Consider the following 25,224-nt stretch of genomic DNA (forward strand, 5'->3'; position numbering starts at 1 on the left):
CTTTAAGTAGGGAAAAGTGTTGCAAGATGGGGCCATGAGGTAAGACGGGGACGTCTGTTTATTCGCGATTAACATGCTTTCATCTAGCTGTTATTTGGGGAACTAAATGTCAACCTCAAAAAAGATCACGGGACGAGAAGACGTTCGAATCGCTCTCTTTGTTTGGAAGTAAGACAGTTTTCCACGTTTCAGCAATACTTTATCTAATTTTACGCCTGCTACAAAGTTTCTACAAAATAAGTATTATTGTGAACTTTTACATTACCATTTAGATGAAGATATTATGGTATTCGAAGTAACCTTTAAGACTGAAATTGTTTAGTTTTGAAATAAAGTTGACCCGTGTTTGCAGTCTGTATGAAAAGTGCACGTTGGGGCAAGATGGTGGGGGCCAGATGGGGTACCCCATCTTGCCCCCACCAATTCATGGCCCCGAAGGTTGGCCATGAATTCTGCTGCTGGCTAGAGGCACTGCAAACAGTGCAGTGAACTAGTTTTAAATTCGTTGTCATTGATAATTCTATATCACCTTTTCGAATATATAAAATAATAATTTAAAAAATGATCTTTTTATAGAAAATGAAATATTCCACTTTTAAATCATATCTAACTGTAATCAATTTATACAGTATATACTGTATTACTTTATTATTTATGTTTTTACGTTTTATTTATGAAAGCATTTTTTAAATTTAAATACAATCTTAACAAGAAATAAAACGTGAGATAACAATCGAAATAAAACTTTTTCCCACAAAAAAATATCGTCTGCTTACAAAATAGCGAAATTGAGCATGCGCGAAGTGACAGTATCGTCTGGTAAAGTAAATACGAGTAAGTTCAAACTTTTATATTTGTTTATTCGGAAAATAATAATAAATGTAGCAGTTGTGATAAATGGGAGCACTGTTCTTGCGCCAATATTGAAGAAAACGACAGTGTAACTATTTTAATTTGTCTTTCTTGTATATAAAAATAACATCCCCATCTTACCCCATGGGTGGGGCAAGATGGCGCATTTACATATAATTTTAAAATATTAAATTTTATTATTTTTAAAAACGTTTTCCAAAAATTAAATTTTGTATTGTACCAGGTATATTACCAAATGTTGTAGTTGCTGAGAATAAAAAAATTATTGTTCTCATTAAAGTGGTTGCCATCTTATGACTTTTCAAACCTTGACGTCATCATCCTGCCCCACCTTCCCCTATATAATTGAATGTATTTTCGATGTAATATGTTACGATATGCATTTCAAGATAAATGATCATTTAAAGAATCTGCCCAGTTTGTCCAAGCAAATTGATGAAGAGCAGGATCGGCAAGTGGATTGAAAGTACTATCAACAGGAGGAATTGCACTTGATTTGAATTCTTCCAAACGTTTCTGCATTGCAATCACAACCTGAAAATATAAATTCATATAATTTTTATTTAAACTGTGATTTAGAGGACATTCATTTTTATTTTAAGAAAATTTTTGTCAAACTAAACGAATAAATAAAATTATTAATTAAATAGAAAATTAACTTAAAATCAATTTTATATCGTTTGTTCATAGTCTTATTCGCCAAAGGAAGAGGAATAAGTCGAATAAAATTATAATATAAAAATTTATTTTTATGTAATTAAAGAATTTGTAATTTTAATTTATATATCGTCGTGACCAGCTAACACTGAACACTGATAGTTAGTCGTGGGTTGCACCTCGCCAATGGGTTGGACACGTGGAGTTTTCCGGGTTTCTTTATGTTTGTAACACCTAAATAAGGGTCAGTTTCCCTCTAAAGTTCTTCAGGGAGGCATTCCCTCGGCAGATCACCCATGTGTCGCGTTTCTGTAACTAAATAAGCCAAATGATTGCGTTTCTTCTTATTTCTTTCAATACGAAATGCAGTACTTTTCGAATGTCATTTGGTGTTAAAAGCTAGAGGTATTTTGATTTTAATTGAAAAAGTCGTATAAAAAATATAATTGAAATCAAATAGTCAGAGCCGTAACTAGGTAGGTGCAACAGGTGCACCCGCACAGGGCCCACTTGGAAAGGGGGCCCAAACTGCTGTTGACAATTATATTTTTAAATTTTAAATTTTTCCGCCTTTCTACAGCACGATTTGGCGATTACATTTTCCCTTAGTTAGACCCTAAATGTCTGCTCACCAGTGTTCCCAACCGTGGCGACTTTTAGAGGGACGTAGTGACGTTGCGGCAACCGCAGACAAATCAGCCAAAAGTAGCGACTTTTGAAATCTTTTTTATCTATTTTTTGAGAAATTTAAATTTATGTTTAGTTTTCAAATTTACAAATTTTTCTCTATAGCGCTCTCTGGCAACGACTAATATTATTACGATATACAAAACCGTATTTTTAGATTTTTCTAGTGTGCAGAGCTAGAAATCTGTAAAGGTAACATTTTGTAACAAAAGTAAATCTGCCCGGGGATTTTTTTTTAATTGCTAAATTGATATAATTAATGAATTTGCTGAAATGAAAGCCAGAAAAGTTCAATTAAAATAAATATTATTATTTTCCCAAACCAAATAAATTAAGGGGCCTAAATTCAAATTCTTGCACAGGGCACAGGAATGGCTAATTACGGCTCTGCAAATAGTTGCGTACAACAAATTTATTAAATCTTGCTGATAAATAAGTTATAATTGTTCCTTCTCCGATTTTTTAAAATAAAATTGAAATATTTTGTTTAAACATGTCCTAATAGGGTAAATGAGAGTGAGATGGTGAACCGGGTTATATTTACTGTATAAACTAAAGTGGTTTAATTTACTGTGTAAACTAAAAAGTAACGCCTCGCAGTGTTTACGCGCAATTTCTGTAAAAAATAAGTCAAAAAACCAAATGTTTCCGTTTCTGACTTGCAGAAGGTTTTATCCAAACTTATGTTCACTGTAGCCTGGAAAACCTAAAGATAAGATTAGCGGACGACTTTTGTTTCTTGTAAATAATATTTTAGAAGCTTGAATAATGAGTACAACTTGTAATCGGTTAAAAATAACTGATTACGCTCTGGTAGAAGGTTATCAATATACTGTTCACCAACTAATGACCACTTCAAAGAGTGAGATGGTGAATTAGCAGAAAATTATATTTCGTTTTTCGACTCTGTTTTTCGGAAAATACTATTCTTTTTCCACATTATTATGTTGTTTGGTATGATAAGAAAGCATCAGTTCGTCAGTTTTTTAATTAAAATTTATCTTTACAATCACAGCTTCCAGAATTTGTTTCCCATCATTTCACCCTCAATTACCGTATGTGAATTGTTTTGTCATATTATTTTTACTGGTTTTTAAAGTATGGTACTAATCTTCCATTATTCAATTCGGACAGTATTGTTTACACTGGTTTTCAGAAACATGTGTCATGTAACTATAGAATTCGGTGCTGTATTGATGTTAACATTACCCTCCTAATACTAGTCATATTTAATATTGTTTAAAAATAATGAATAGTATAGTCTCAGAAATGGACTTTTAATTAAAAAATACTTTTCTCATTTATTATCATGTAATATACAACAATGTTCCATGATTTTACTGTGTATTTCATAGTAAACTGTACGCTCGACGACTTTTCTTAAGATTCTTTCTCAATTATTTTAAAGCATAGTCTTTGTAATTGCACTTTTGGAAATATATTAAAATTATATTGATGAAAGAAAATATGCATTTAAAATTTAAGTTGAATTTTTATATTATCTAATTCAATAACTGTAATAAACGCTTATACAATAAATAAATGAATAAATAAGTTTTGTCATATTATTTTTACTGGTTTTTAAAGTGGTAATGTAAACTGGTATATGTTTCTAATAAATCTGAAAATAACAATATATTATCTCACCTCTGGATGAAGCATAGCAATGTTTTCAAGTTCGCAAGGATCAGTCTTTACATCAAACAAGCAAGGAGATACATTGGGATCGCAGTTGCTGACATTTTTCTTAGAATTTCGAAAACAATTCAATTCTACTTTTCGAAGAATATTGTGCTCAGCATTTTCAAAGTAGCCTTTTCTGTTAAGCGTTTCCCAAGAATATGAAGACCGAAGTAAATTTTCGTAATAAAACGAAAGAAAATTGCTTTCTCTTCCATTTGGACCATACCATCCGTTATAATTCCCTTTCAAATTTGAACCGTTAATAAGTTTATAATTCCTAAACCGAAGAGCCGAAGCACCATCAATTGGATCAATATTATGAAGAATTTCTTCGCGAGGTGAACGGACTCCTGTCGATAATGTGTCCCATTGATCGATTCCATAAATGCTACCCAGAGTAGTGACATTTCCTCCTAATTTAACAAAATAAAATTTAGATTTCAAATAAATTTTATGATAAAATATTAATGTAAATTAACATCACCTGCGGCGTGATAAAGAGTTGGCAACCAGTCAGAAATGTGTATCAAGTTATTCTCGATCCTCGATTGATATTTTAACAATTCGCTCCAAACAACTCCTACTCCTTTTACTCCTCCTTCCCATAGAGTTTGTTTATTTCCTCTTAATGGCCAATTTGAACCAACTCCGCCTCTTAAACCAGCCACTTCCCCGCCATTATCCGTGGAAATAATAAAGATAGTATTATCTAGCATCTTCATTTTATCTAATGTTCGAAATATCTTTCCAATCGACGTATCGAGTTCCGAAACCATTGCTGAAAATAAAAATTACAAATTGCAAAACTTTTTTAATTATAAATTATTTAAAATTTTATTTTAATACACAGCAAATACTTTCATTAAATTAGTATATGTAAATAATTATTAATTTTAATTAATTTTTCTGCTTTAAAAGCATTTTAAAATGTTAATAACATTTAATTATATTGACATGTGTTTATAATAATTTGAATTAAGATTTATAACTGAAATTATTATAAGTAGATGTAAATATAATCAAATGTTATTAATATTTTAAAATGCTATTAAAGCAGAAAAGATTGATCATTAAGTCCGACATACTCGAGACATGACATACCACTCCTCTATCTCTCCACTCCCTTTACCTTTAATCACCAAAATTTAATAGCATGAATCTCCCTAATACACAAATTTCCCTGAATAATTTCAGATATTTTCGATGAAAAGCACAGGCGTTATTAAGCTTTAAATGAGCGAACAAACTCAAAATTTCACACAACGTTACAAGTACTCTCTTCTGCATATTTAAATGAACAAAATAAAATTTAAATAAAACGTTTTAAAAAGACTGGTTTTGCGAGTAGATGTGTTTTATACACAAGCCTACATAAGTTTGCACTACTAGTCCTAACTTACCGTCTATTTCCTCAGATAAGACGACCTTCAGATTAGCCGATGTATAGATTTTCGTCAAAGTTTTATAGTTTTAGCATATCTCTGTCCTATAAGACGACCCCCAAACTATCAATGGCCTATGAATTTAGTTCAGATCAGCGATCATCATCTGGATAATAATACTGTATAGCGTATACGGAATTATGTCCTATTCATAATTTTTCGAATGAACAAATTTTATTTTCTGCCTTGCTATTGTTGCAAACGTTCGCACTGATCCGGACATTCGGGTAATGACCTTGACTATTCACAAAAACGTCGTATGAGTTATTCTATTTTGTGGACATGCCCTACTCTCTACTAGAAAATAATTACGGTTTGTCCTTTTTTAATAATGGTTTTAATTTATGTAAATTTTAATCTAATTTTTTTGTATCTGTCCTATAAGACGACCCAGGATTTTGAGGGCCTTTTTTTATGATTCAACTATCGTCTTATCTGCGGAAATATACGGTATGTGGACTTTTGCGAGTCAAGCCAATCCAGTAATTTAAATTCGGAGAATAATTTATTTCTTTATAATTTAGAACCATGGTAGCTTCAGCAACATTGTCTTGCTGTTTGTTTTATTGAATGACTTGGCTATTTTCAATGGGCTCACACTTTGAAGGAAGTCTGTAATGAATTTTAAGAAAGAAGCGCAACTACGATAAACACTTTTCAACATGACTTGTCTATAATGATGAGAATTTGTTTTCTTAGTATACGACAATGCGATACATGGACGATCTGCCGAGGAGGATGCCTCATGAGAAAACTTTCTATGAGAAACTAGTCCCTGTTTAGGTATTACAGACGTGAAGCAAACCTAAAAAGTTTTGGAAGCAATTTTTTAGAGTAGGAGAAAGTGGTGCAAGATGGGGCCATGAGGTAAGACGAGGACGTCTGTTTATTCGTGGTTAACGTGCTTTCATTTAGCTGTCATTTGGGAAACTAAATGTCAACGTCAAAAGGAATCACAGGACGAGAGAACGTCCGAATCGCTCTCTTTGTTTGGAAGTAAGACAGTTTTCCACGTTTCAGCAATAATTTATCTAATTTTACGCCTGCTACAAAGTTTCTGCAAAATAAGTATTATTGTGAACTTTTACATTACCATTTAGATGAAGATATTATGGTATTCGAAGTAACCTTTAAGACTAAAATTGTTCAGTTTTGAAATAAAGTTGACCCGTGTTTGCAGTCTGTATGAAAAGTGCACGTTGGGGCAAGATGGTGGGGGCCAGATGGGGTACCCCATCTTGCCCCCACCAATTCATGGCTCCCAAGATTGGCCATGAATTCTGCTTCTGGCTAGAGGCACTGCAAACAGTGCAGTGAACTAGTTTTAAATTCGTTGTCATTGATAATTCTATATCACCTTTTCGAATATATAAAATAATAATTTAAAAAATGATCTTTTTATAGAAAATGAAATATTCCACTTTTAAATCATATCTAACTGTAATCAATTTATACAGTATATACTGTATTACTTTATTATTTATGTTTTTACGTTTTATTTATGAAAGCATTTTTTAAATTTAAATACAATCTTAACAAGAAATAAAACGTGAGATAACAATCGAAATAAAACTTTTTCCCACAAAAAAATATCGTCTGCTTACAAAATAGCGAAATTGAGCATGCGCGAAGTGACAGTATCGTCTGGTAAAGTAAATACGAGTAAGTTCAAACTTTTATATTTGTTTATTCGGAAAATAATAATAAATGTAGCAGTTGTGATAAATGGGAGCACTGTTCTTGCGCCAATATTGAAGAAAACGACAGTGTAACTATTTTAATTTGTCTTTCTTGTATATAAAAATAACATCCCCATCTTACCCCATGGGTGGGGCAAGATGGCGCATTTACATATAATTTTAAAATATTAAATTTTATTATTTTTAAAAACGTTTTCCAAAAATTAAATTTTGTATTGTACCAGGTATATTACCAAATGTTGTAGTTGCTGAGAATAAAAAAATTATTGTTCTCATTAAAGTGGTTGCCATCTTATGACTTTTCAAACCTTGACGTCATCATCCTGCCCCACTTTCCCCTACTACACTGTTTTAGTAGCAATTTAAAACTGCACTAACTGTTGTCACAGAAGCACTGTAGAAATATGGTTTTGGTAGACCATAATATTTCTTAACTTAATCTACCTGCTTGATTGATTTATATTTGTTTTTCTTTTAAAATTTTACAGTTAGTTTGGTCCCACTTTAAACCCACTTAATCAATATTCTTAATAATTGAAATGTATAGTTTAAAATGTTTATGGTTAATTATTTATTTAAATATTTACGATTGATAAAAAATTTAAATGAAACGTTCATCCTCATAGGATGAGTCAAAAGTAATAGTATTTAACACCTTTCATATCAATAATTGTGTACAAATGACCATATAACTTTCCTACGTACGCAGTATGATACACTTATTGTATCGCTTCAGTAGCTTCTAAATGCCAGACGAAAAGAAAGTTGTTGGCTGTCCTCGAAGCTAGGTCTACAACACCTTCGTTACTTAGTGACCAGTGGTGAACCTGCGACTGTAGACAGGTCCAAATCTTTAATTGGGCTGAATATGTGATAATCGGCTAGCACCAGATATGGCCGTAACTGGGGTGAGAAATAGTTTAAACTCAAGCCGGAGTACTGTCTGTATCTACTGTTGCTGCTACTGTGTTGTCATGGCACAGTAAAATTGTTTTGGACAGCAATCTTCTTTGTTGCGAATAACGGGTTTCAGTCTGTTTCACAGCAAATCACAACAATTTACACTGTTGACTATTCCCCAAGTTTCTGGAAATGGGACAGAATAGAGCTCTCTGCCCCCAGAAGAGCATAAGCATGATTTTCTCGCGAAGGGCTCCCGTTTGAATTTCTTCTTTGCTAGCGAAGAGATGTTTCCACACCAAATTTTCTCTCTCATTCTCCAGTTCTTAGTGGGGATCCATGTTACGTTACCTGTAACAATTCTTTACAAGACACTCGCATTTTTGTAGTGTTTCAAGAACTGGGTCGCAACCTCGATGCGCTGTTGACTATGCCCGTGAAAAAGCTGTTTGGAAACCCGTCTTGCGCAAATCTTATGGAACATTAAGTCTTTATGCACTATGGCGTATGCAAATCTATAGCTCATAGCCAAGAGTGCAGCAATTTGTGAAAGTGTCAGTCGTAGGTCTTCTCTGATCAAGGCATGTATCCTCTCGATATGAGTTGGCGTGCGAGTTGACGGGTGACCGCATCCGCTTTCGTCGGTTACATTTGTTCTTCTCGATTTGAATCTGTATAGACATTCATAAACCTTTCATTGAATCCTGATGCTTATATTCTACTAAGCCGCCATCCGACGGTGAATTTCCGCAGGTTCCACTTCCAGTGCCCAAAAAGACATTCACAGTGGCACATTGTTCGTCGATGATACAATCGCACCGCGGGAGTCCATGTTTTCGTACTCCTGCCAGTCGCATTACTAACGTTAGAGCGCAGCATTGTGCGCGGCTGAACTACCTATTATCCAATGCAAACATCTCTCATTGCATCAGCTTTTTTACCTTACAATTACCATGTGATTTCAAAATTGCCTTTGGTTTTTTATTTACCTTTTTATTTAAGAGAAATGTGTTCGAGAGAATGCTACGAGAAATATTCATATTGAAATTACGTTCATAGTATATTCTTATTTAAAATTTTTAAATATTAAGATATATTTTCTCTGTTTATTTCTTTGTCTTGAAATTTCTTTATCGTATCTTCTCATTTAAATTTATTTCGAAATTTTTAATTACAACCTCAAAATAAATATTTAAATATCAAACCTGCAAATATTCTTCTTTCGGGATGCCTTATATGTGGAAACTTCAAAACTTCATTAAACGGTGCTTGAAAAAGTGCATATCTGTTTGCACTGTGAACAGCAGAAGAAGATACATATAAAAATAGTGGCTAAAATTAAACAAATATGTTACGTTTTATTGATTTATGCATTACGTTTTATTTAATTTATGCATTACGTGGCAATGCATAAATTAAAGCTACAATTCAAATTAAATATTTTAGTACAAAATTATAAAAATAATGACCTGTGATTTGTTATGTCTTTTGATAATATCGATCGCTCGATCTGTAAAGATATGAGTTGCATATTTTCCTCTCAATTCACTTACTATTCTCATATCGTCTCTTAGAGCATCTCCCCATGCATACTAAAATACAAAATATAAAATTATGTAAGCTTGTAGAGATAAAATTACTCTTCATTCTTACCTTTAACGTAGAATTTGTGTAAGTTTCAAGAGTAGTATGATCATAGTAGTCCATGTGTGCTTCCCAAAAACCGAAGAAAGAATCAAATCCTCTATTAAACGGTAAATATTCCTTTTTAAAAAATCCTAAATGCCACTGTAATATTTATCCATAATTTAAATAATTAAATATATTTTAAGAAAAATAAATAAATAAATATATAATAATATAATAAATAATATATATATATATATATATACAGTAGACCTCCTATAACACGGGTTCATATAACACGAATTCGTATAACACGGAGAAAAATTGCGATCGTGTTCGTATAACACGCTAAAAGAGACTCGTATAACACGGTAAAACGTCATCACCAAACGTGTCGCGACAGGATTGGTCGAATCTGGACCAATAGCGGACTTTGCACAAACCGTTGAGTTTAAACGAGCAGCGGACCTACTGAAAAAACATTTATTATTCAACGGCCATAAAAATTATATTTATATTAATGATGTCTCCAAAGTTCAGCAATTTTTTCGCAGAAAAATAACTTATCAGAAAACACGCGCCCGCCGTTCGATGAGCCGCTCCGCGACGAAAAGGAGCTTAAGCAATGGCGTCGTCGAACGGTGCACACTCGGTAAGTAATCCTACAATTTTTGTTTATAGCATAGTTTATATGGATTATTCCCAAAAAAATTATACGTGATTTGGAAATGTTGAGTCAAATTAGTCTAGAATTGGTTAATTTTATGGAAGAAAACCTTTCAAACAGCCGTAGCCCTTAAACTGCACACGTCCGGGCTATGAATGGCTCATGTATTTAAGTGACTCGTACAAAACGGAATTCTTATAACACGGAACGTATCTACCGTATTATATGGGGTCTACTGTGTATATATGTATATGTATGTGTATTTTAAATATGTATAAAAGTAAATACAGTATTAGTAAATAAGTATTAATAATAATAAATAAATATAAATAAATATTTTAAATGCATATATATTTGTATTATGCGACATAATACAAGTATATATGTATTATATAGGTTTAAAAACTATACAATAAAACATATCTCCTATTGCCATATCAGGTTGTCAAGATGAAATTTAGATACAGTAGAGCATCGATTATCCGACTGAATTGGGGACTGGGGTTGGTCGGATAAGTGAAAAAACGGATAATCAAAAAGTATGAAAAAATACGTTATTAGTATAGTATTAGACATAGCCAAATATTGTAGCGCCACATCACCAGCGGACATTTGAATTTGCCGACTAGAATGCGGTCGGTTAACCGACCGATGTGTCGGTTGATCGGAGGGTCGGATAATCGATGCTGTACTGTATTTAGAATTTTTTTTCTAGAAACGACTGGGAAAATGTTCTAGAACGTTTGATGTGGGTAAATAGAGTAAATGGTAGAGTAATTGGAATCACTTCATCACATATTTCATTAGCATACACGCATCAGCAATATCTAATAATATGAAAGTTTCGAAAGAACACATTCAAGTGCTGTTTTTCTATCACTTCAAGAGTGGTCACAAAACAACAAAGGCTCGCGATCTCATCTACAAGGCATTTAGCAAGAACACAGTCAACAGGCGGACTTGTTACAATTGATTTAAAAAAATTCAAGTATAGACATATCTCGTTTCAAGATGAACCCACCCAGACAGAGCTTTCACAACAGTGGAAGGGCTGCCTTAGTACATTCTCCCAGGTAATAGTGAAACGCCCTGGGACGTTCTCCTGAAACTGATAGACGATATTCCACGGTTGACACCAGAGAATTAGCACTATCTTTGAGAGAATTCGTTTCTGTCTCAGTTCTTAGCTTTTTGGTCGATACGTTTCACAGGTTTCATTCCTCCTTATTAAGTCTTAAACCCTTTGCCCGATCTGCAGGAGAAGGTAGGGTAGTGTGGGACACCTAAGCCTCTCCTATATTATAAAAAAAATTTTACAGCTCAATTGGTTCAGATTACATTCCATACAAAACTTCATAAAAGCACCAGTTAAAACTCATTTTTCTAAGATAAAAATATTAATCATTTTTTACACTTTTTACAGTCATTAGATTTTTACTAAGTTTAACTTTGGAGGGTTGTATGGGACATTTGGGTTTCACAAACAACTTTTTATTATTAGGCAGAGTTATTATTGTGACATGTAATATAAATTTATAAAAGTATAAATTACAAATCGTAAAATTAAGTGAATACATAATTTTAAAAAAAGTGGTATAAATGAGTAAAATTAAAAAATTATCAGTCTGAAAATTTAATGACAAGTGCATTCTGTGTTTACTTTTTTTTTGTAATACAAACATCACATTCATAAAACAGATTGTGTCCTTCAAGATCGGCGCAATTTTCGTGAGCCGAATCTTCAGAAATTTTACACTGAATCCAGTCTTTTTCAAACGTTTCACCACAGATGATGCAGTGAGTCTCTTGGACTGATCTCTCTTTTCTTGAACTGATTTAGTCATATTTACTGTTTTCTCTCTTTGTCTCTCTTTATTTAGACGATTTTCCAACCAGCAGTTTTCTCTTAGCTGCATAGATTCTTTCTTTTTCTTCTTTATTTTCTTTTTTTCTACCGTAGTTTACTCATATTGTCTCGTAAAACAAAAACATTCCGTCAGAATATAATTCTTGTTAACCTTAAACTGTTTCTGATACACCTAAGCTTTTTCTATGTTATAAAAAAAATTTGCAGCTCAATTGGTTCAGATTACATAATACGTAACACTTCCGTAATAATTCTGTCTCATACAAATCGCAATATTTTTGTCCCATACAAACTGCAACATATCTGTCTCATACAACCCGAAACATCATGAAACAAAACATCGGTTACCATATTATAAGCTTAAGGAGATTTCCGGCCTACAAGTTAAAGAACAATAAATGTTATTTTCAACAATAAACAAAAAAACAAACTTATTCTCATTTTCAGAATGTGTCAACCAGAAGATGTCTTTGTTCACTCAAAACACTATTTAAAAAAAAAAAAATTCTGTGTTAACAACGCTGCTGATTGACTAAATATGGCGAAATCTGAACTTTCTTTATTTACTCAACATGCTGGTGTCTTCACAGATTCTGCCACTTGCAGCAAATGTTAGAAAAAACGTTGTCTCATACTAGCCGCTGTCCCATACTACTGGAAATTTCCCTCCCAAATTTTTTATATTTATTCTCTGTGACCCTAAAGAAAATAGAGACTTCCATGAAATCTGAATACCTCACTCTTTACCTTATTTGACTTTCTTGGCCATTCGAGATAAATAATTGAGATAAATAATTCGATATAAAATAATAGTTGTTTAAAATATCCAAACTTTTAATACAATTTTTATTTTAATGTTTAGCCTTCTTTCTTTTTCTGCCAGGAAATGTCGGACATATCTGCTAGCTACTAATAAAATCAAATACTACTATTACGAACTCTAAAAAAGTATAAATTTTAAAAATATCTTTGTAAATTTAAAGTACTCAAAATTAATTTCATAATTCCTAAAAACTCGTGGAACATTTTCATTTAGTTGAAATTCAAATCCAGATAGAGTTTACTGTTCCGTGAAAAATCGTATTTATAAAAGGACAAAATAGAGAACACGTTAACAATTTCAACTGGAACTGTCTCAACACTTGGATGGAACGGTTCCTATTAGTTCCGAGTCTGGAACGGTGCCGACCCGAAACTACCTACTTATAGCTGGAAGTAGAAGGAACATATTTGCCGTTTATGGATACATATTCGACTTTTGAAAAAATTTGGTGAAATTTTCTTTCATTATTCTAGTTTTATTATCTTATGCAGGTCTCTCAATAGCAGGTTTTAAAGAATTAATTTCAAATTTATCTTTCCATTTATTTCTCCACTACTGAAGAATCTATACACAACGTTTTCCATCTTATAGTCCTTCACACGTAAATTTATTGTAGATGATTGAACTAATGGAACTGTTTATAAAGCACACGAAATGAAAAAAAAAAAAAAAACAGATATCCCGAAAACATACTTGTAAGCCTTACAGACACAGAAATTGACGTCAAGCATGCACAAACCAATCGTTTTCAAATTATTCAAAATCTAAATATTTTTCTTTAAAAATAATATAAAGCACTGATACGAAAACTGTTTATAATGAAATAATTCTTGGTGTCACAACTACAGTTCTCAACGTTGCAATGTCCCAGATATTACAACTTTCTATAGAAAAATAATTATGAATGTAATAGGTAGACAGAATGAAGGTATCGTACTTTATTGTACTAAAATGTGTTTCGTGTACAGTATACATCTAAGATAAAACGGCAATAATTTAAAAACGATTGGTCCACGTATGCTTGAACGGCAGTTTCTGTACCTGTACGGCTTACCGATAATGTTTTGGGAATTTTATATTCTGTCTTTGTTTCAAATTTTAATTTCATTTTGAAACATTCTATACATAATCATTAATAATATGTCCTAATACATAATTATTGATTTATCCGTATATGTCACGATAGAGATATGATTAAATAAAAATTTTAAACAAACCTTTCCAATGCCATGAGTAGAATAACCAAGTTCTTTCAAATATTGAGGAAGAATTTTTACGTTTAATGGTAATCCTGCAGGTTGAGCACCTTTTAATATAAAATTCTGGAGACCTATAATAATTTATATTTATATATTGATAACTATTTTGTATACAAATAGAATCTCTATATAGGCTACTATTAGGTACAATTGTCATCCTTAGGCCTAAGTAAACTCACCTAAATGTATTGGATGTTTACCACTTAGTAAAGCAGCTCTGGAAGGAGTACAGAGAGGTTGTACATAGTAATTATTTAAGATGATACCATTTGTCGCTAGTATATCGATATTTGGAGTGGGAATTTGTAAGGAACCGTGAAAACTTACATCATTCCATCCCTAACAAAATTAATGGAAATAATAATATTACATACATACAGTATATATATATATATATATAATTCTTAGCTTAAAATGATACGATACGTTTTTCTGTCAAAAAAATAAATAAATAAAAATAAACAGAAACAATGGCACCGGGATTTGATAAATCGTTCAAGAATTTTTGTTACGAATACTCTATGTTGGGAACAAGTGGACGAACCCTGTGAAGTGATAACTGTTTTGTAAACAAATAGAATCTTGCAAGCAAACTAAACGAGGTTCAGCTGTCTACAGTGGCTAGGGAAAAATAGAAACTGCAGCACCGATGAGTCGTAACTATATTTTTCAATAAATTAGCAATGTTGTCCACGTTTCCATGTCATTGGAACGTTTTTCTGTGAGTCGTTCAAAAAATTTGTGATGTTGGACCGGTTCAAAAAAGGGAATTTTTTTTCCTGGAATCTGAAAGTTGTTTCATTTCGATTTTGATGGAGAAAATCGAAAATGAATAATGGTCATTATGAGAGAACTGGTCATTACAGAAAGAACAGAGACCATCGACATCAAGAGTGTTTGTTTTTACCACTGTTACCGACATCAAGAGTGGCATAAACTCATTTTTATCACTGTTACCAAAGTTTCTCTCATGTTGGAATATTACTAGATGGACTATTGTTATTTATGATGTCATTGTTATTGAACTAAATGGACATTGCCAGTTATACGTAGCGCAGTCAAGATGTAGGTCAAAAGCCGATATCAGAATTCAAAGTGAAATTAAAACTGCTATCTGAAAAGAAGTTTTATTTTTAAAAAATAGTTATTATTTATTATTATTGAAATTTTCGTTACGAGTAGTCTAGGGAACAAGTGAGCGAATTTTGTGGCGGCAGAGAGTAAAGCCAGCAGGGGGTTGGCCTCCTACTTCAGTCAGATGGGAGAAACCCCTAGTATTTGAATACTTTTGTACTTTTACTAAGCAGCGCGGTTAACTACAACATTTTAAGTTTAAATTTGTACAGAAAAGTGGTTTTGTTATAATTTTCTGAAAAATAGTGAGGTTTTAACGAATTAAAGTAGAGCACTACACGAAAGTACTATACTAAGCATCCGGATGGCCGAGAGGCTGAGGTGACAACCTGGGAGACCTAGGATCGAATCCGGAAAGGTCGAGAAACCTCAGAAATTATTCTGGGATGATCCGTTCCAATATGTCTGGCTCCATACCATTTGGCCACCTAATGGTGGGTCTGTCCAAGCACATAATAAACTTGTTTAAAAAATGCTCTCTTAGTACCGCAAGGCAGGAGTTAGAAAAGTGTGTACTAAGCATTATAATATTCAGGTAATAATAGAGCGAAATTGCATCAGAAGTTGAACTCGACTTTACTCGTTTGTGTCGATTTGAAGACTCTAATAAAACAATATAAAAGCTTGACTTCTCTTTGCTTTATAGTATCTACTGTTAAATCGTCTCATTTTATCCTCTAAATTTTTGAGCTTTTCAGTTTATCATGAACTTAAGATACAAATAATCGTAAAATTATTTATATAAGAGCGGATAATACTGTATATGTAAAAAGTAACTAAAATAATTATTTCATATATATTAATTTTAAAATTAATAATTTAATTTAAAATGTGAAACTTACCAAATCATCAGCCAGTATAAAAACAATATGTGGTCTTTTTCCATAAACTAAAACAAATATATTAAACGAGACTACGGATAAAATTAGCTTCATTTCTATATGATTTATGATCAATAAAGAAAAATACATTTAATAAAACATTGATAAGTCATTTATAATCGTTCAAATCTTATCATCTCACTGTCCGGATAAATAGATTTTGTAATGAATACATTATCTAAACAGTACATTTTTCACAAACTATTTTGATTATTACCTATCTATTTTAAAAATGATAGTATTGAAAGGTAACTTATTATTATTTTTCATATAATTTTAATCAACAAAAGATTTTATTGATTTAAACCTAACATTGAAATATTTATAATAAATAATGTCAACAACCGAATGAACAAGTGGTTCAGACCTCAGCCTACGGCTCTAAGGGACTTGTCACATATTCTATACCCATCACCACCAGTCATTTCATTGTGGGTCTACTCCAGGGGTAGCGAACCAATGGCACGCGTGCCCAACGTAAGGAGAAATCATCTGGCACGTAACGTATCATACAATTTCGATTTATCATCTGTCTTTTTCAATCATCCTTTCGGTTTATCACCCGATCATCATTTTTCAATCAGATTTTTTACATTTATTCTAATTAAAGCATATTCGTTTAATTTTTTAATTTATTTAAATATCATTATTTGAAGTTTAAAATTTGGCACTAATAAACACCTTTAATGCTAAGTATGCTTACTACATGGCACGCAGGTTCAAAAAGATTCGCCACCCCTGGTTTAGTCGAACCATTTATGGGTATGATTAGTAGGGCTTTCTTAGTGCAACACAGAACTGAGAGTCAAAAATGAAATAATAGTAATATCACAAAATATTTATGTTTTACTGTACGTTTATGGATTAATAATGCTTAAATTATTTAATGAAAATTTAAACTACATATTTAGTTTTAATACCAAATTGCTTATATTGTGAATATAGGTTAAATTTATGTTTTGGTTTCTTTTTCTAATATTAAATATACATAGATAAATATAGTTTAGACTTTCGATATGGTATTTCATATAATATCAAGGTTATAAATAAAAGCGTTTAAAATGTATTTGTCAATATATCCGGTTATGATCTTAATGACCTAGTTCTAATATTCTAGTTTTCAGTAACCGAGAAGCATTTCGTTTACAATCAATCATAGTTGATTGAAATCGTATGTTTAAAAATACTTTTAATGTTTAAATGAATAAATATAGCTTGATTTTTATTTTTACTTTCACACCGAAATAATTTTTCTGGTTTGGTAAATGTTTTATTTGTCCTCTTAAAAGTCATGATTTTGTTAAACTAAACACTGTATAAATAGGAACGAATTGGATATCAGAATCTCCGTTAGAATAATATTTAATAAAATAAATTATCAATTAAATAGATGTTTTGAAAGTATTTTGTATTATATGTAATGTACAAGTTGGCAAGTTGTATAATACACACATTTAGTCGATCAAGTCAGAAAAGAAAAGAAAATACAGAATATCTGTTAAAGTTTCTAAAATAAAGCAATTCCTTTTTTTCAGACCCAGATAGAAAGACAACAGCTTTGGATACACAAGAACCCAAAATATAGAGTTTTTTTTATGTAAAAGGCAAATTATAAATGAAAGTTTATTTTGATAAGTGATGAGAAATGTGTTTTTATTTTCTTTATTGACCTTTTCCTTATTTTTATGGCTTCGGTTTAAGGCTTAATTGCATTCCTCTTGACTCCTGGTATTTTCAGTTTAAATATGTCTAGCTAAAACTAATTTAAAATAATCTAATTAAATCCAGTTTTTATTCAATATAAAACTTGTTTTTATTTTTCAAAACAAACAAAATTGTATATTCTTTGCAAAATTAAATATTAGTGCACGAAGAGAATTACAGTATTTATGAATTTAATTATTATAATGTTCATCAAAATTCAAAAATCATTTAAATAAATTTATTTCAATTTTCTTTATTATTTCAACTGAACCAAAGTTACTGCTACATGCTACTTAAACTTAACTATATGGAAAATGTATGCTTTAAATTTTAATACGGTAAATATTTTAAGATTTATAGCATTTTTAGTTATATTTTTCTATAAAACAAATAAAAGTTGAGAATAAAGTGTATGTTTTTATATAATGATGGGAATATGGTCATGCTAAGTTATGTAGAGTATTCCTGGTTTTCATGTCCATTTTATAGAATTTTTAAAAAGTTCTTTTAATTTAAAAAATTAATAATTCTCTAAGTATTTACAGCAGTATGATAACTAGTCTAGTTGTCTAGTCTGTTATATCAAAATGATCACAAATTTTCAATGTAGTGCTTACCATTCATGAACACTTCTGTCAGACGAGGTACGACTGAGACAAATAATCTTTATTAGCACTCGACACCGTTAGGCACAATCGGACACGTTGTACTGTACATAAGGTACAGTACATTTAAGATACATACAGATATATAAACAGATACAAAAACACAAAAGAATATAAAAATAAAATTAAGAATAAAGATAATGCAAGTGATAAGACAAAGAATGGCGTATTTACAAAGTGAGGAGGATGCTGGCTAGCATCGAGCAGTAATTATAATACATGTTACGTAATGGGCGGCAGTGCAAGCATAAAACATCTTTGTTCAATTATCTCTTCAAGAAGATGAAAGTTGTTTCTTTCAGAAACTAAAAGTTCCAGGTTGCAACGCTAACCGGCCTCAATTTCAAGAGTCAGATGACGAAGGGGATGAAAATCCTCAAGCATGGGACAGTCCATAAGATGTTCTATCTGTGGTACACCCCATCACGTGTACCACAGATAGGACAACAATCTGTGTCACTATGATGGAACCTGAGCAGATACGCATTAAAACGTCCATGCTCAGTAAGGAACTGTGTAATGCGATGATGCGGGTGAATCCACTTCCACTTAAGTCGACTGTCAATATTAGGAAAGAGTTGCCTTGTGATATGGGTCTTTGACAGGGAGTTCCAGTCATTTTGCCAGCACTCAATCATGCCATCATGCTGGTCCATAACCGTTGTCTGATGTTGGAAGAGGACAGCTGATAATAGGCAAAAACGCCTTTACGGTGTTCCGTGGCAGTGCGGGCAAGGAAATATGCCCTCTCGTTGTCCGGAGTGCCCTGATGACCCCTGATCCATTTAATGTGGTAAGTATTGGAAGACAGGGAGGCACCAGAAAGGATGTTCCTTGCAATTGGATGGTAGGTGTCCTTATTCTAAAGGGTCTGCACAGTAGCAGCACTATCTGTACTGATGTTGATGTGTTCTCCCTTATACTCATTGTTGCAGTACTGTACAGCCATAAGGACAGCAAATACCTCAGTCTGAAACACCGAGCACTGCGGGTAATGCCCGCAGTGCTCGGTGTTTCAGGAGTGCTCGGTGTATCATGGTGTGTTTCCACGTTAGAAGAGAGAATGACAAATGCACCTGCTGTACCCTGTGATGTTTTCGAGCCATCTGGGAATGCCTCAATGACAGAGGGCCTATTGACCAAGCCAAGTCCTTGACCTAAGACTTTTAATTGCAGGGTGGAGAAGATCACTGAAATGTACAGTACATCAAGTTCGATGCTGGAGGTATCAAAAGAAACGTCAGGTGGTCTACACTTCTTCCTCTTGAAGCAAGGAACCGTCCCGTAGTGTAGTGGATCTGTTGCAGAATTGGCGGTTTCCCAGCAATAACCGAGAGAGCGGCGTCCGAGACCGTACTGTAACCACGAGTCAGGAGAATCAGTGCATGTCGTTGGGCAGTCCTCAACCTCCTGTGGTTATGGGAGTGGCTTGCAGCCTCGTTTCATACAACTGAGCTGTAACATAAGATTGGGACAAACACGCAGTCATAAATGGAGTTAAACGCCTCGTAGCATAAACCCCATCTATTACGGACAACACGTAGAAGGCTGCTAAGAATGAGACTAGTCCTATTGATGACGTATTGAATATGAGGCTTCCATGATAGTTTGTGGTCAAGGGCCATATTTCATTTCATTCAATATCTTTATTACGTACCAAATTTGTGCATATCCGGTTCCGCGTGGCACTACCGGGAATAACAATACAAGAAGTTGGATGACAAAATGACCGAATGTTATATTTTAGTAAATACAGAGTAATGTTAGATTGAGTAAGGTTGAATACAATATGCACGATAAAACAATTCAATTCATATTACAAATCGAAAGAGATGCGCTGAGATTGCGATTGACAAAAAATAAAACATGGTTACAAACAAGGATTAGAATAATACATAGGTTACAGTTAATTAATTAAAAGTACAGGATCATATCATAGAATGATTACACTAAGACTATTGATATGAAACATCACATAAGTTACATTGGGATAATTACAATTATGCATACATATAATTAAGATTGAGATGACCTACACTATGCACAGCATTAACGAGCATTTCAGGCGCTATTTCTGAAACATGATTGTAGACAGACTTTTTCAACGCAGCCAATGAAGCTGGCCGAACTCAATACTTGACTTTAAGTATTCCCAAAATCAAAAGTCGTAAAGTATAAAGTCCGGAGTCCTTGCAGTCCATTCATATGGAAAGGAGCGACTTAGGATACTGTTCTTTCCAAATGTTTACCTTAGGAGTTGCGTAACAGGTGAAGCAATACTGGAAGATGCTCGTCTGACGGCAGTGCTTACGAATGATGGACACCACATTGAAAATTTATAATAATGTCTTCGGTGTCAATACAAACTAAGCAGTCAGCTCAGGAGCAATCTAGTGGCAGGACTAATCTCAATCTATTAATTTAATCAGTACTAATCTCAATTCATTAATACAAATTTTCTCATTATAAACAAAACTCTCACTTCATTCTGTGCATTTCTGTAAAAATACCACACCACGCTGCTGTAAATGCTTAGCAAATTATTGATATTTCAAAGTTTCTGTTACTTTTGGATCACCCTGTATGTTTCTTTGATAATAAAGAAATAAAATAATCAGACATTTCAGTTATTTGAAACCATAAAAAACTCAATAATATTTTTGAATATAATAATAATAAAGCATAATACACTGTAAGATATGAAGTAAAACTGAATTCAAATTTAAATTAACCGAACCTTTTATATATAGTATATGGTAAATATGAGAAGGATTTAATTAATTTGAATTTCAATTAAATAAAATTTATGTAAAAATTGAAGAATATAAATGGAATTTACATATAAACCGAAGTCTTATAGGAGACGCAATATTAAAATTTATATATTTTTCTTAATTAATTTATAAGTAGGCCATATAGTATATATTGTGTTTGTATTATATTATACATTATATTGTATCATATTGTTTTAATTCAAAAAAATAATAAGTAAAAATTATGTTTTTATTGTTATGTATTTACTTTCAAAGGTTAACTTTTAAATAAGTTGTGAGTTTTTAAAATATTTGCAGTAGTAAATTTTAAGCATAAGGTTTCTCTATGCTTAAATTTATATAAACAGTAATTTCCATTCAGATGAGTCAATAATGAAAATTGAAATCAATTTATTTGAAAGGTTTTAATTTACATCATAAGTATTACAATTACAAAGAAAAGTTTTTTTGCAGTAAAACCCATAAAAATTTAATTCCGTGTACCGATATTTTTGAAAATCTTATTTGTTTCGAAAATTAAATCTTGAGAGAAGTGAAGAGACACTTCCCCCATATCATTTCTCCCAGCCTGTCTGGTCTCATATAGTTTCAAAACACTTCAGTAGATGGAGTTACTATATTAACTCGTTAACAGAACACATGACTTGTAAAATTTACAAGTAAAATATAATTTGCAAGTAGTTTAAAATTTATTGAAATTATTCTAAAAAAGAAATGTGCTTATATAAAATGTAAAAGCAGGTATCTTACTATATTTATTAATATATGTAACATGACGTAGTTTTTATTCAAGAAATTTTCGTACAGATAGCAATTATACCTAAAAATCTATAGAGTTTTTGTAATATAAAATAAAATTTTTTATAGGAACAAAATATACCCTATGTACTGTACATACATACAGTATACTGTATGTACTACGATTGGTTTTCAATTGCGTCATTTATATTTCTTTGAATTTTTAAAAATGTTATTTGATTATGGTGAATACGTGATGTATAAATACTGTATTTTGAATTTCTATAAAAACGATACGTTCAAAAACTTAAATTTCGTTAATTTCTTTATGAATTGTCAAACTGATTAACACCACACACATTCGAAATCTATTCTATTATAAACTTAGCATTAATGATTAGGCATTAATAATAAAATTAAATGAATGATAAATCTTTTTATAACGTAAATTCTATTAAATTCAAAGTTCTAATTAGATCATTAAGCTAAACTTTTTAACATGAAATATGGTGTAAATGATCTAATTAGGATTCGACATTTAGTAGAACCTATAATCATCCTCATCCATATATTATTTTTATTATACTGGTGCCTAGTGCTATGTCAGACCTAAGTGAGGCACGTCATTCTAAACTGTCTTAATCTCTTTTTAAAATTTTTGTATTATCTATTTTATCTGATTTGTAATGTAAATATCTATCATAATAAAACGTTTTAATCGTTTAAAAACCGATTTATAACATAAAAATTTAATGTGAAAATTGAGTGACATTTCAAACTACGTTTAGGAATAAATGAACGTGTGGATTCATTTATTCCATAATACTTATCATTTTAACCAATAAGAAACATTGATAGAAATTATGCAATATACAATGTTAAATTCTTGTTTTGAGTAGATGCGATTTTAGTGTTTCAATTTAAAATGACATTTTGATTAATTGTTTTACGTTTTTAACATAAAACTTGTATTGAAACAATAAAACGGCAAAGAAAAAAGAAACAAATCTCTGACTTGACACCAGAAGTGCCAAAAGAGGTTTCATCTTCGCAAAAATTCATGAAATCAAATGTCTGTGGAAACTCATTTTGGAGAAGATTGGAAATATTGGTTTTCTTGGGTCTCTACCGAGATTTGTTGTCACGCGAAGTTGTGTATGTAGAAAAAAAAAATATGTAGACTCATAGTTATCTGCAGAGGAGGTAGACAGAACACTTGCCTCTCCTGGGATCGAGTAAAAACTTTCACAACTTATAATCGTAAAACTGATTGAGATATGTAACATCACATGATTTGTCTGTCTTTTTATATTGATACAATACTGTATTCTATAATCTAATTGTGAAAACTCCTAAAAATTTATTGATGTAATTGTTTGTTTTCAAACTGTCCCCTGGAAAAAAAAAGAATATTGGACTGGTTGCTCAAGTGCTCAGTGACTCTGTAGCAGATGGAATTAAAATGTCTTGAGGAAAAATTCCTGGTTTTGAGGAATCCGAAGCAACTGAACATTTTTTTTCGTGTCATCAATATATTAGTCAAAATATGTTAATTATGATTGCTAATAATTTATTTTATTTATGAAACACAATCAACTCATCAAATATATTTTCAGGCTGTTCGACATACAGTAGAGCGTCGATAAGTGGAACCAATTGGGGACTGGGGTCCTTCCAGTTAATGATTTGTTCCAGTTTCCGACTTTGTACGAAAAAATACATTAACCTGTCCGATGTTCAAATTTTTCTCCGTTGCGTATCGCTTCCTGTTGAATTTTTCTCCGTTGCGTGTCGCTTCGTGTTGAATTTTCGTCGATTTTAAGTCTAACGAAAATTTTTATAATAATCATCGAGGCTATCGTATCGTTAAAAATTATTACTGCATTTTGTACAAACAAAATAAATATATTAAAGAATATAAAAAACATGAAAATTATACTTTAGAAGTAAATTTAGTATCAAAAACATTCGATTCAGCACGACACAGTCCGACTGAAAATCGTTCCACTTTCCGGTCATTCCACTTACCGACGTTCCACTTATCGACGCTCTACTGTAGTTTGAAGAATACAGCAAGTGAAGGTTGAAAAGTAGCTGTTTCTAAATGGAATTATAACGCTGTAGAATCATTCTTGAATAAAACTGAAAAGTGTTTGATGAACCTTCAAGAATCTATATAGATATCAAAAAGAAGACGGGCTTTATAGGTTTTATTGTTGCATGCCACAGTTTGCAAGGGTTATGTTGAAAACTTATTAAAAGAAAATGCTTTGCTTAGGTAAATTGAATGAACTAAACTTGGGAAGGTGAACAAAACAAATTTTCATTTTCATGTAATTTATGTAAACAGGTATATTTTGACTGTAACAACAATACCACTACATGCTAGTTTGCATCAGCCTATCGAAACATTCTTCTCCATAATGAGTGTATTCCGCAAGATTGCACTGCTGTGCTTCTTCTCACTTATTTCAAGCAACCTATTGAAATCCTTGGATGTTGAGCATAACAATGCTATGGATCTTTTTGAAGGCTTTGAGTGTCTTGTCCTTATGTCATTATTAGATGGCAGAGTAAAACACGTAACTGTATGTTCAAATATATTACGAAAGATAATTACATATGTTTCAGGCAGGTTATTAAAAATTACAGGTGATATCATGTGAGTATTGCTTACCTGTGCTGGAAGAAAATATTAATGATCCACAAGATAGCCTCTTCCGCTTAAAAAAAAAGAATACAAGTTAGTTGTTCCAGGCGTAAATGTTTACAAAATTTGCTTTGTTTCTGAAAGGCCGTTTCGGTTTTCTAATTACAACTTTGCAAAGTCAAAGTTTGTCTGTGAGACTATTGTCACAGCTGTGTAGAAGCACTTTTTCAGTGAGCCAGTGTTTGAAAGTTTGCATGAACATGGTCTAGTTTTAAAACTCTAAACAATCACGTAAATTATTTAATCAAGATTATTTCATAAAAGTATTTACAAATCTGTTTCTATCACAAATCTGATGCAAAGAAAAAAAAAACAAAACAAACGCCGAAATTTACAGAGAAAAAACTCACAAAACAGATAATTTTTGCTGGTCAATAAATAATATTGTGTAATATCAAGTTGCAGCAGTTTTTTTCTATGCATTTGGTGCAAAA

At 32.0% G+C, this 25,224-nt stretch overlaps 1 protein-coding gene across 3 annotated transcripts; it reads right to left on the reverse strand.

Annotated features, from left to right (window-relative positions):
• Window positions 1–1,255: 1,255 nt before the first annotated feature.
• LOC136977796 (arylsulfatase I-like) lies at window positions 1,256–14,232 on the reverse strand. 3 transcript variants are annotated; one of them, XM_067273367.1, is made up of 7 exons: window positions 14,143–14,232; window positions 9,596–9,730; window positions 9,412–9,534; window positions 9,148–9,274; window positions 4,385–4,678; window positions 3,865–4,313; window positions 1,256–1,407 (listed from the first exon to the last, which is right to left on the reverse strand). In XM_067273367.1, exons 2-7 carry the CDS (start codon window positions 9,647–9,649, stop codon window positions 1,258–1,260), a joined length of 1,197 nt encoding a protein of 398 aa, XP_067129468.1. In that variant the 5' UTR covers window positions 9,650–9,730; window positions 14,143–14,232; the 3' UTR covers window positions 1,256–1,257. The 3 variants fall into 3 exon arrangements, with proteins under 3 accessions (XP_067129468.1, XP_067129469.1, XP_067129470.1); XM_067273368.1 differs by lacking the exon at window positions 9,596–9,730 and having other exon boundaries at window positions 14,143–14,223; XM_067273369.1 differs by lacking the exon at window positions 14,143–14,232 and having other exon boundaries at window positions 9,148–9,227; window positions 9,596–9,722.
• Window positions 14,233–25,224: the final 10,992 nt, after the last annotated feature.

The sequence above is a fragment of the Centruroides vittatus genome, unplaced genomic scaffold (assembly GCF_030686945.1).
Source record: "Centruroides vittatus isolate TY-2023 unplaced genomic scaffold, ASM3068694v2 contig_474, whole genome shotgun sequence".
Taxonomy (NCBI): Eukaryota; Metazoa; Arthropoda; class Arachnida; order Scorpiones; family Buthidae; genus Centruroides; species Centruroides vittatus.

Excerpts from the sequence above, each read along its gene's own strand:
- LOC136977796 (XM_067273367.1), bottom strand. The coding sequence starts at position 9,649 with ATGGACTACTATGATCATACTACTCTTGAAACTTACACAAATTCTACG. Across the intron at positions 9,535-9,595 it reads ACACAAATTCTACGTTAAAG|TATGCATGGGGAGATGCTCT; the intron begins GTAAGAATGAAG and ends TTTGTATTTTAG. Across the intron at positions 4,679-9,147 it reads CGAAAGAAGAATATTTGCAG|CAATGGTTTCGGAACTCGAT; the intron begins GTTTGATATTTA and ends TTTTATTTTCAG.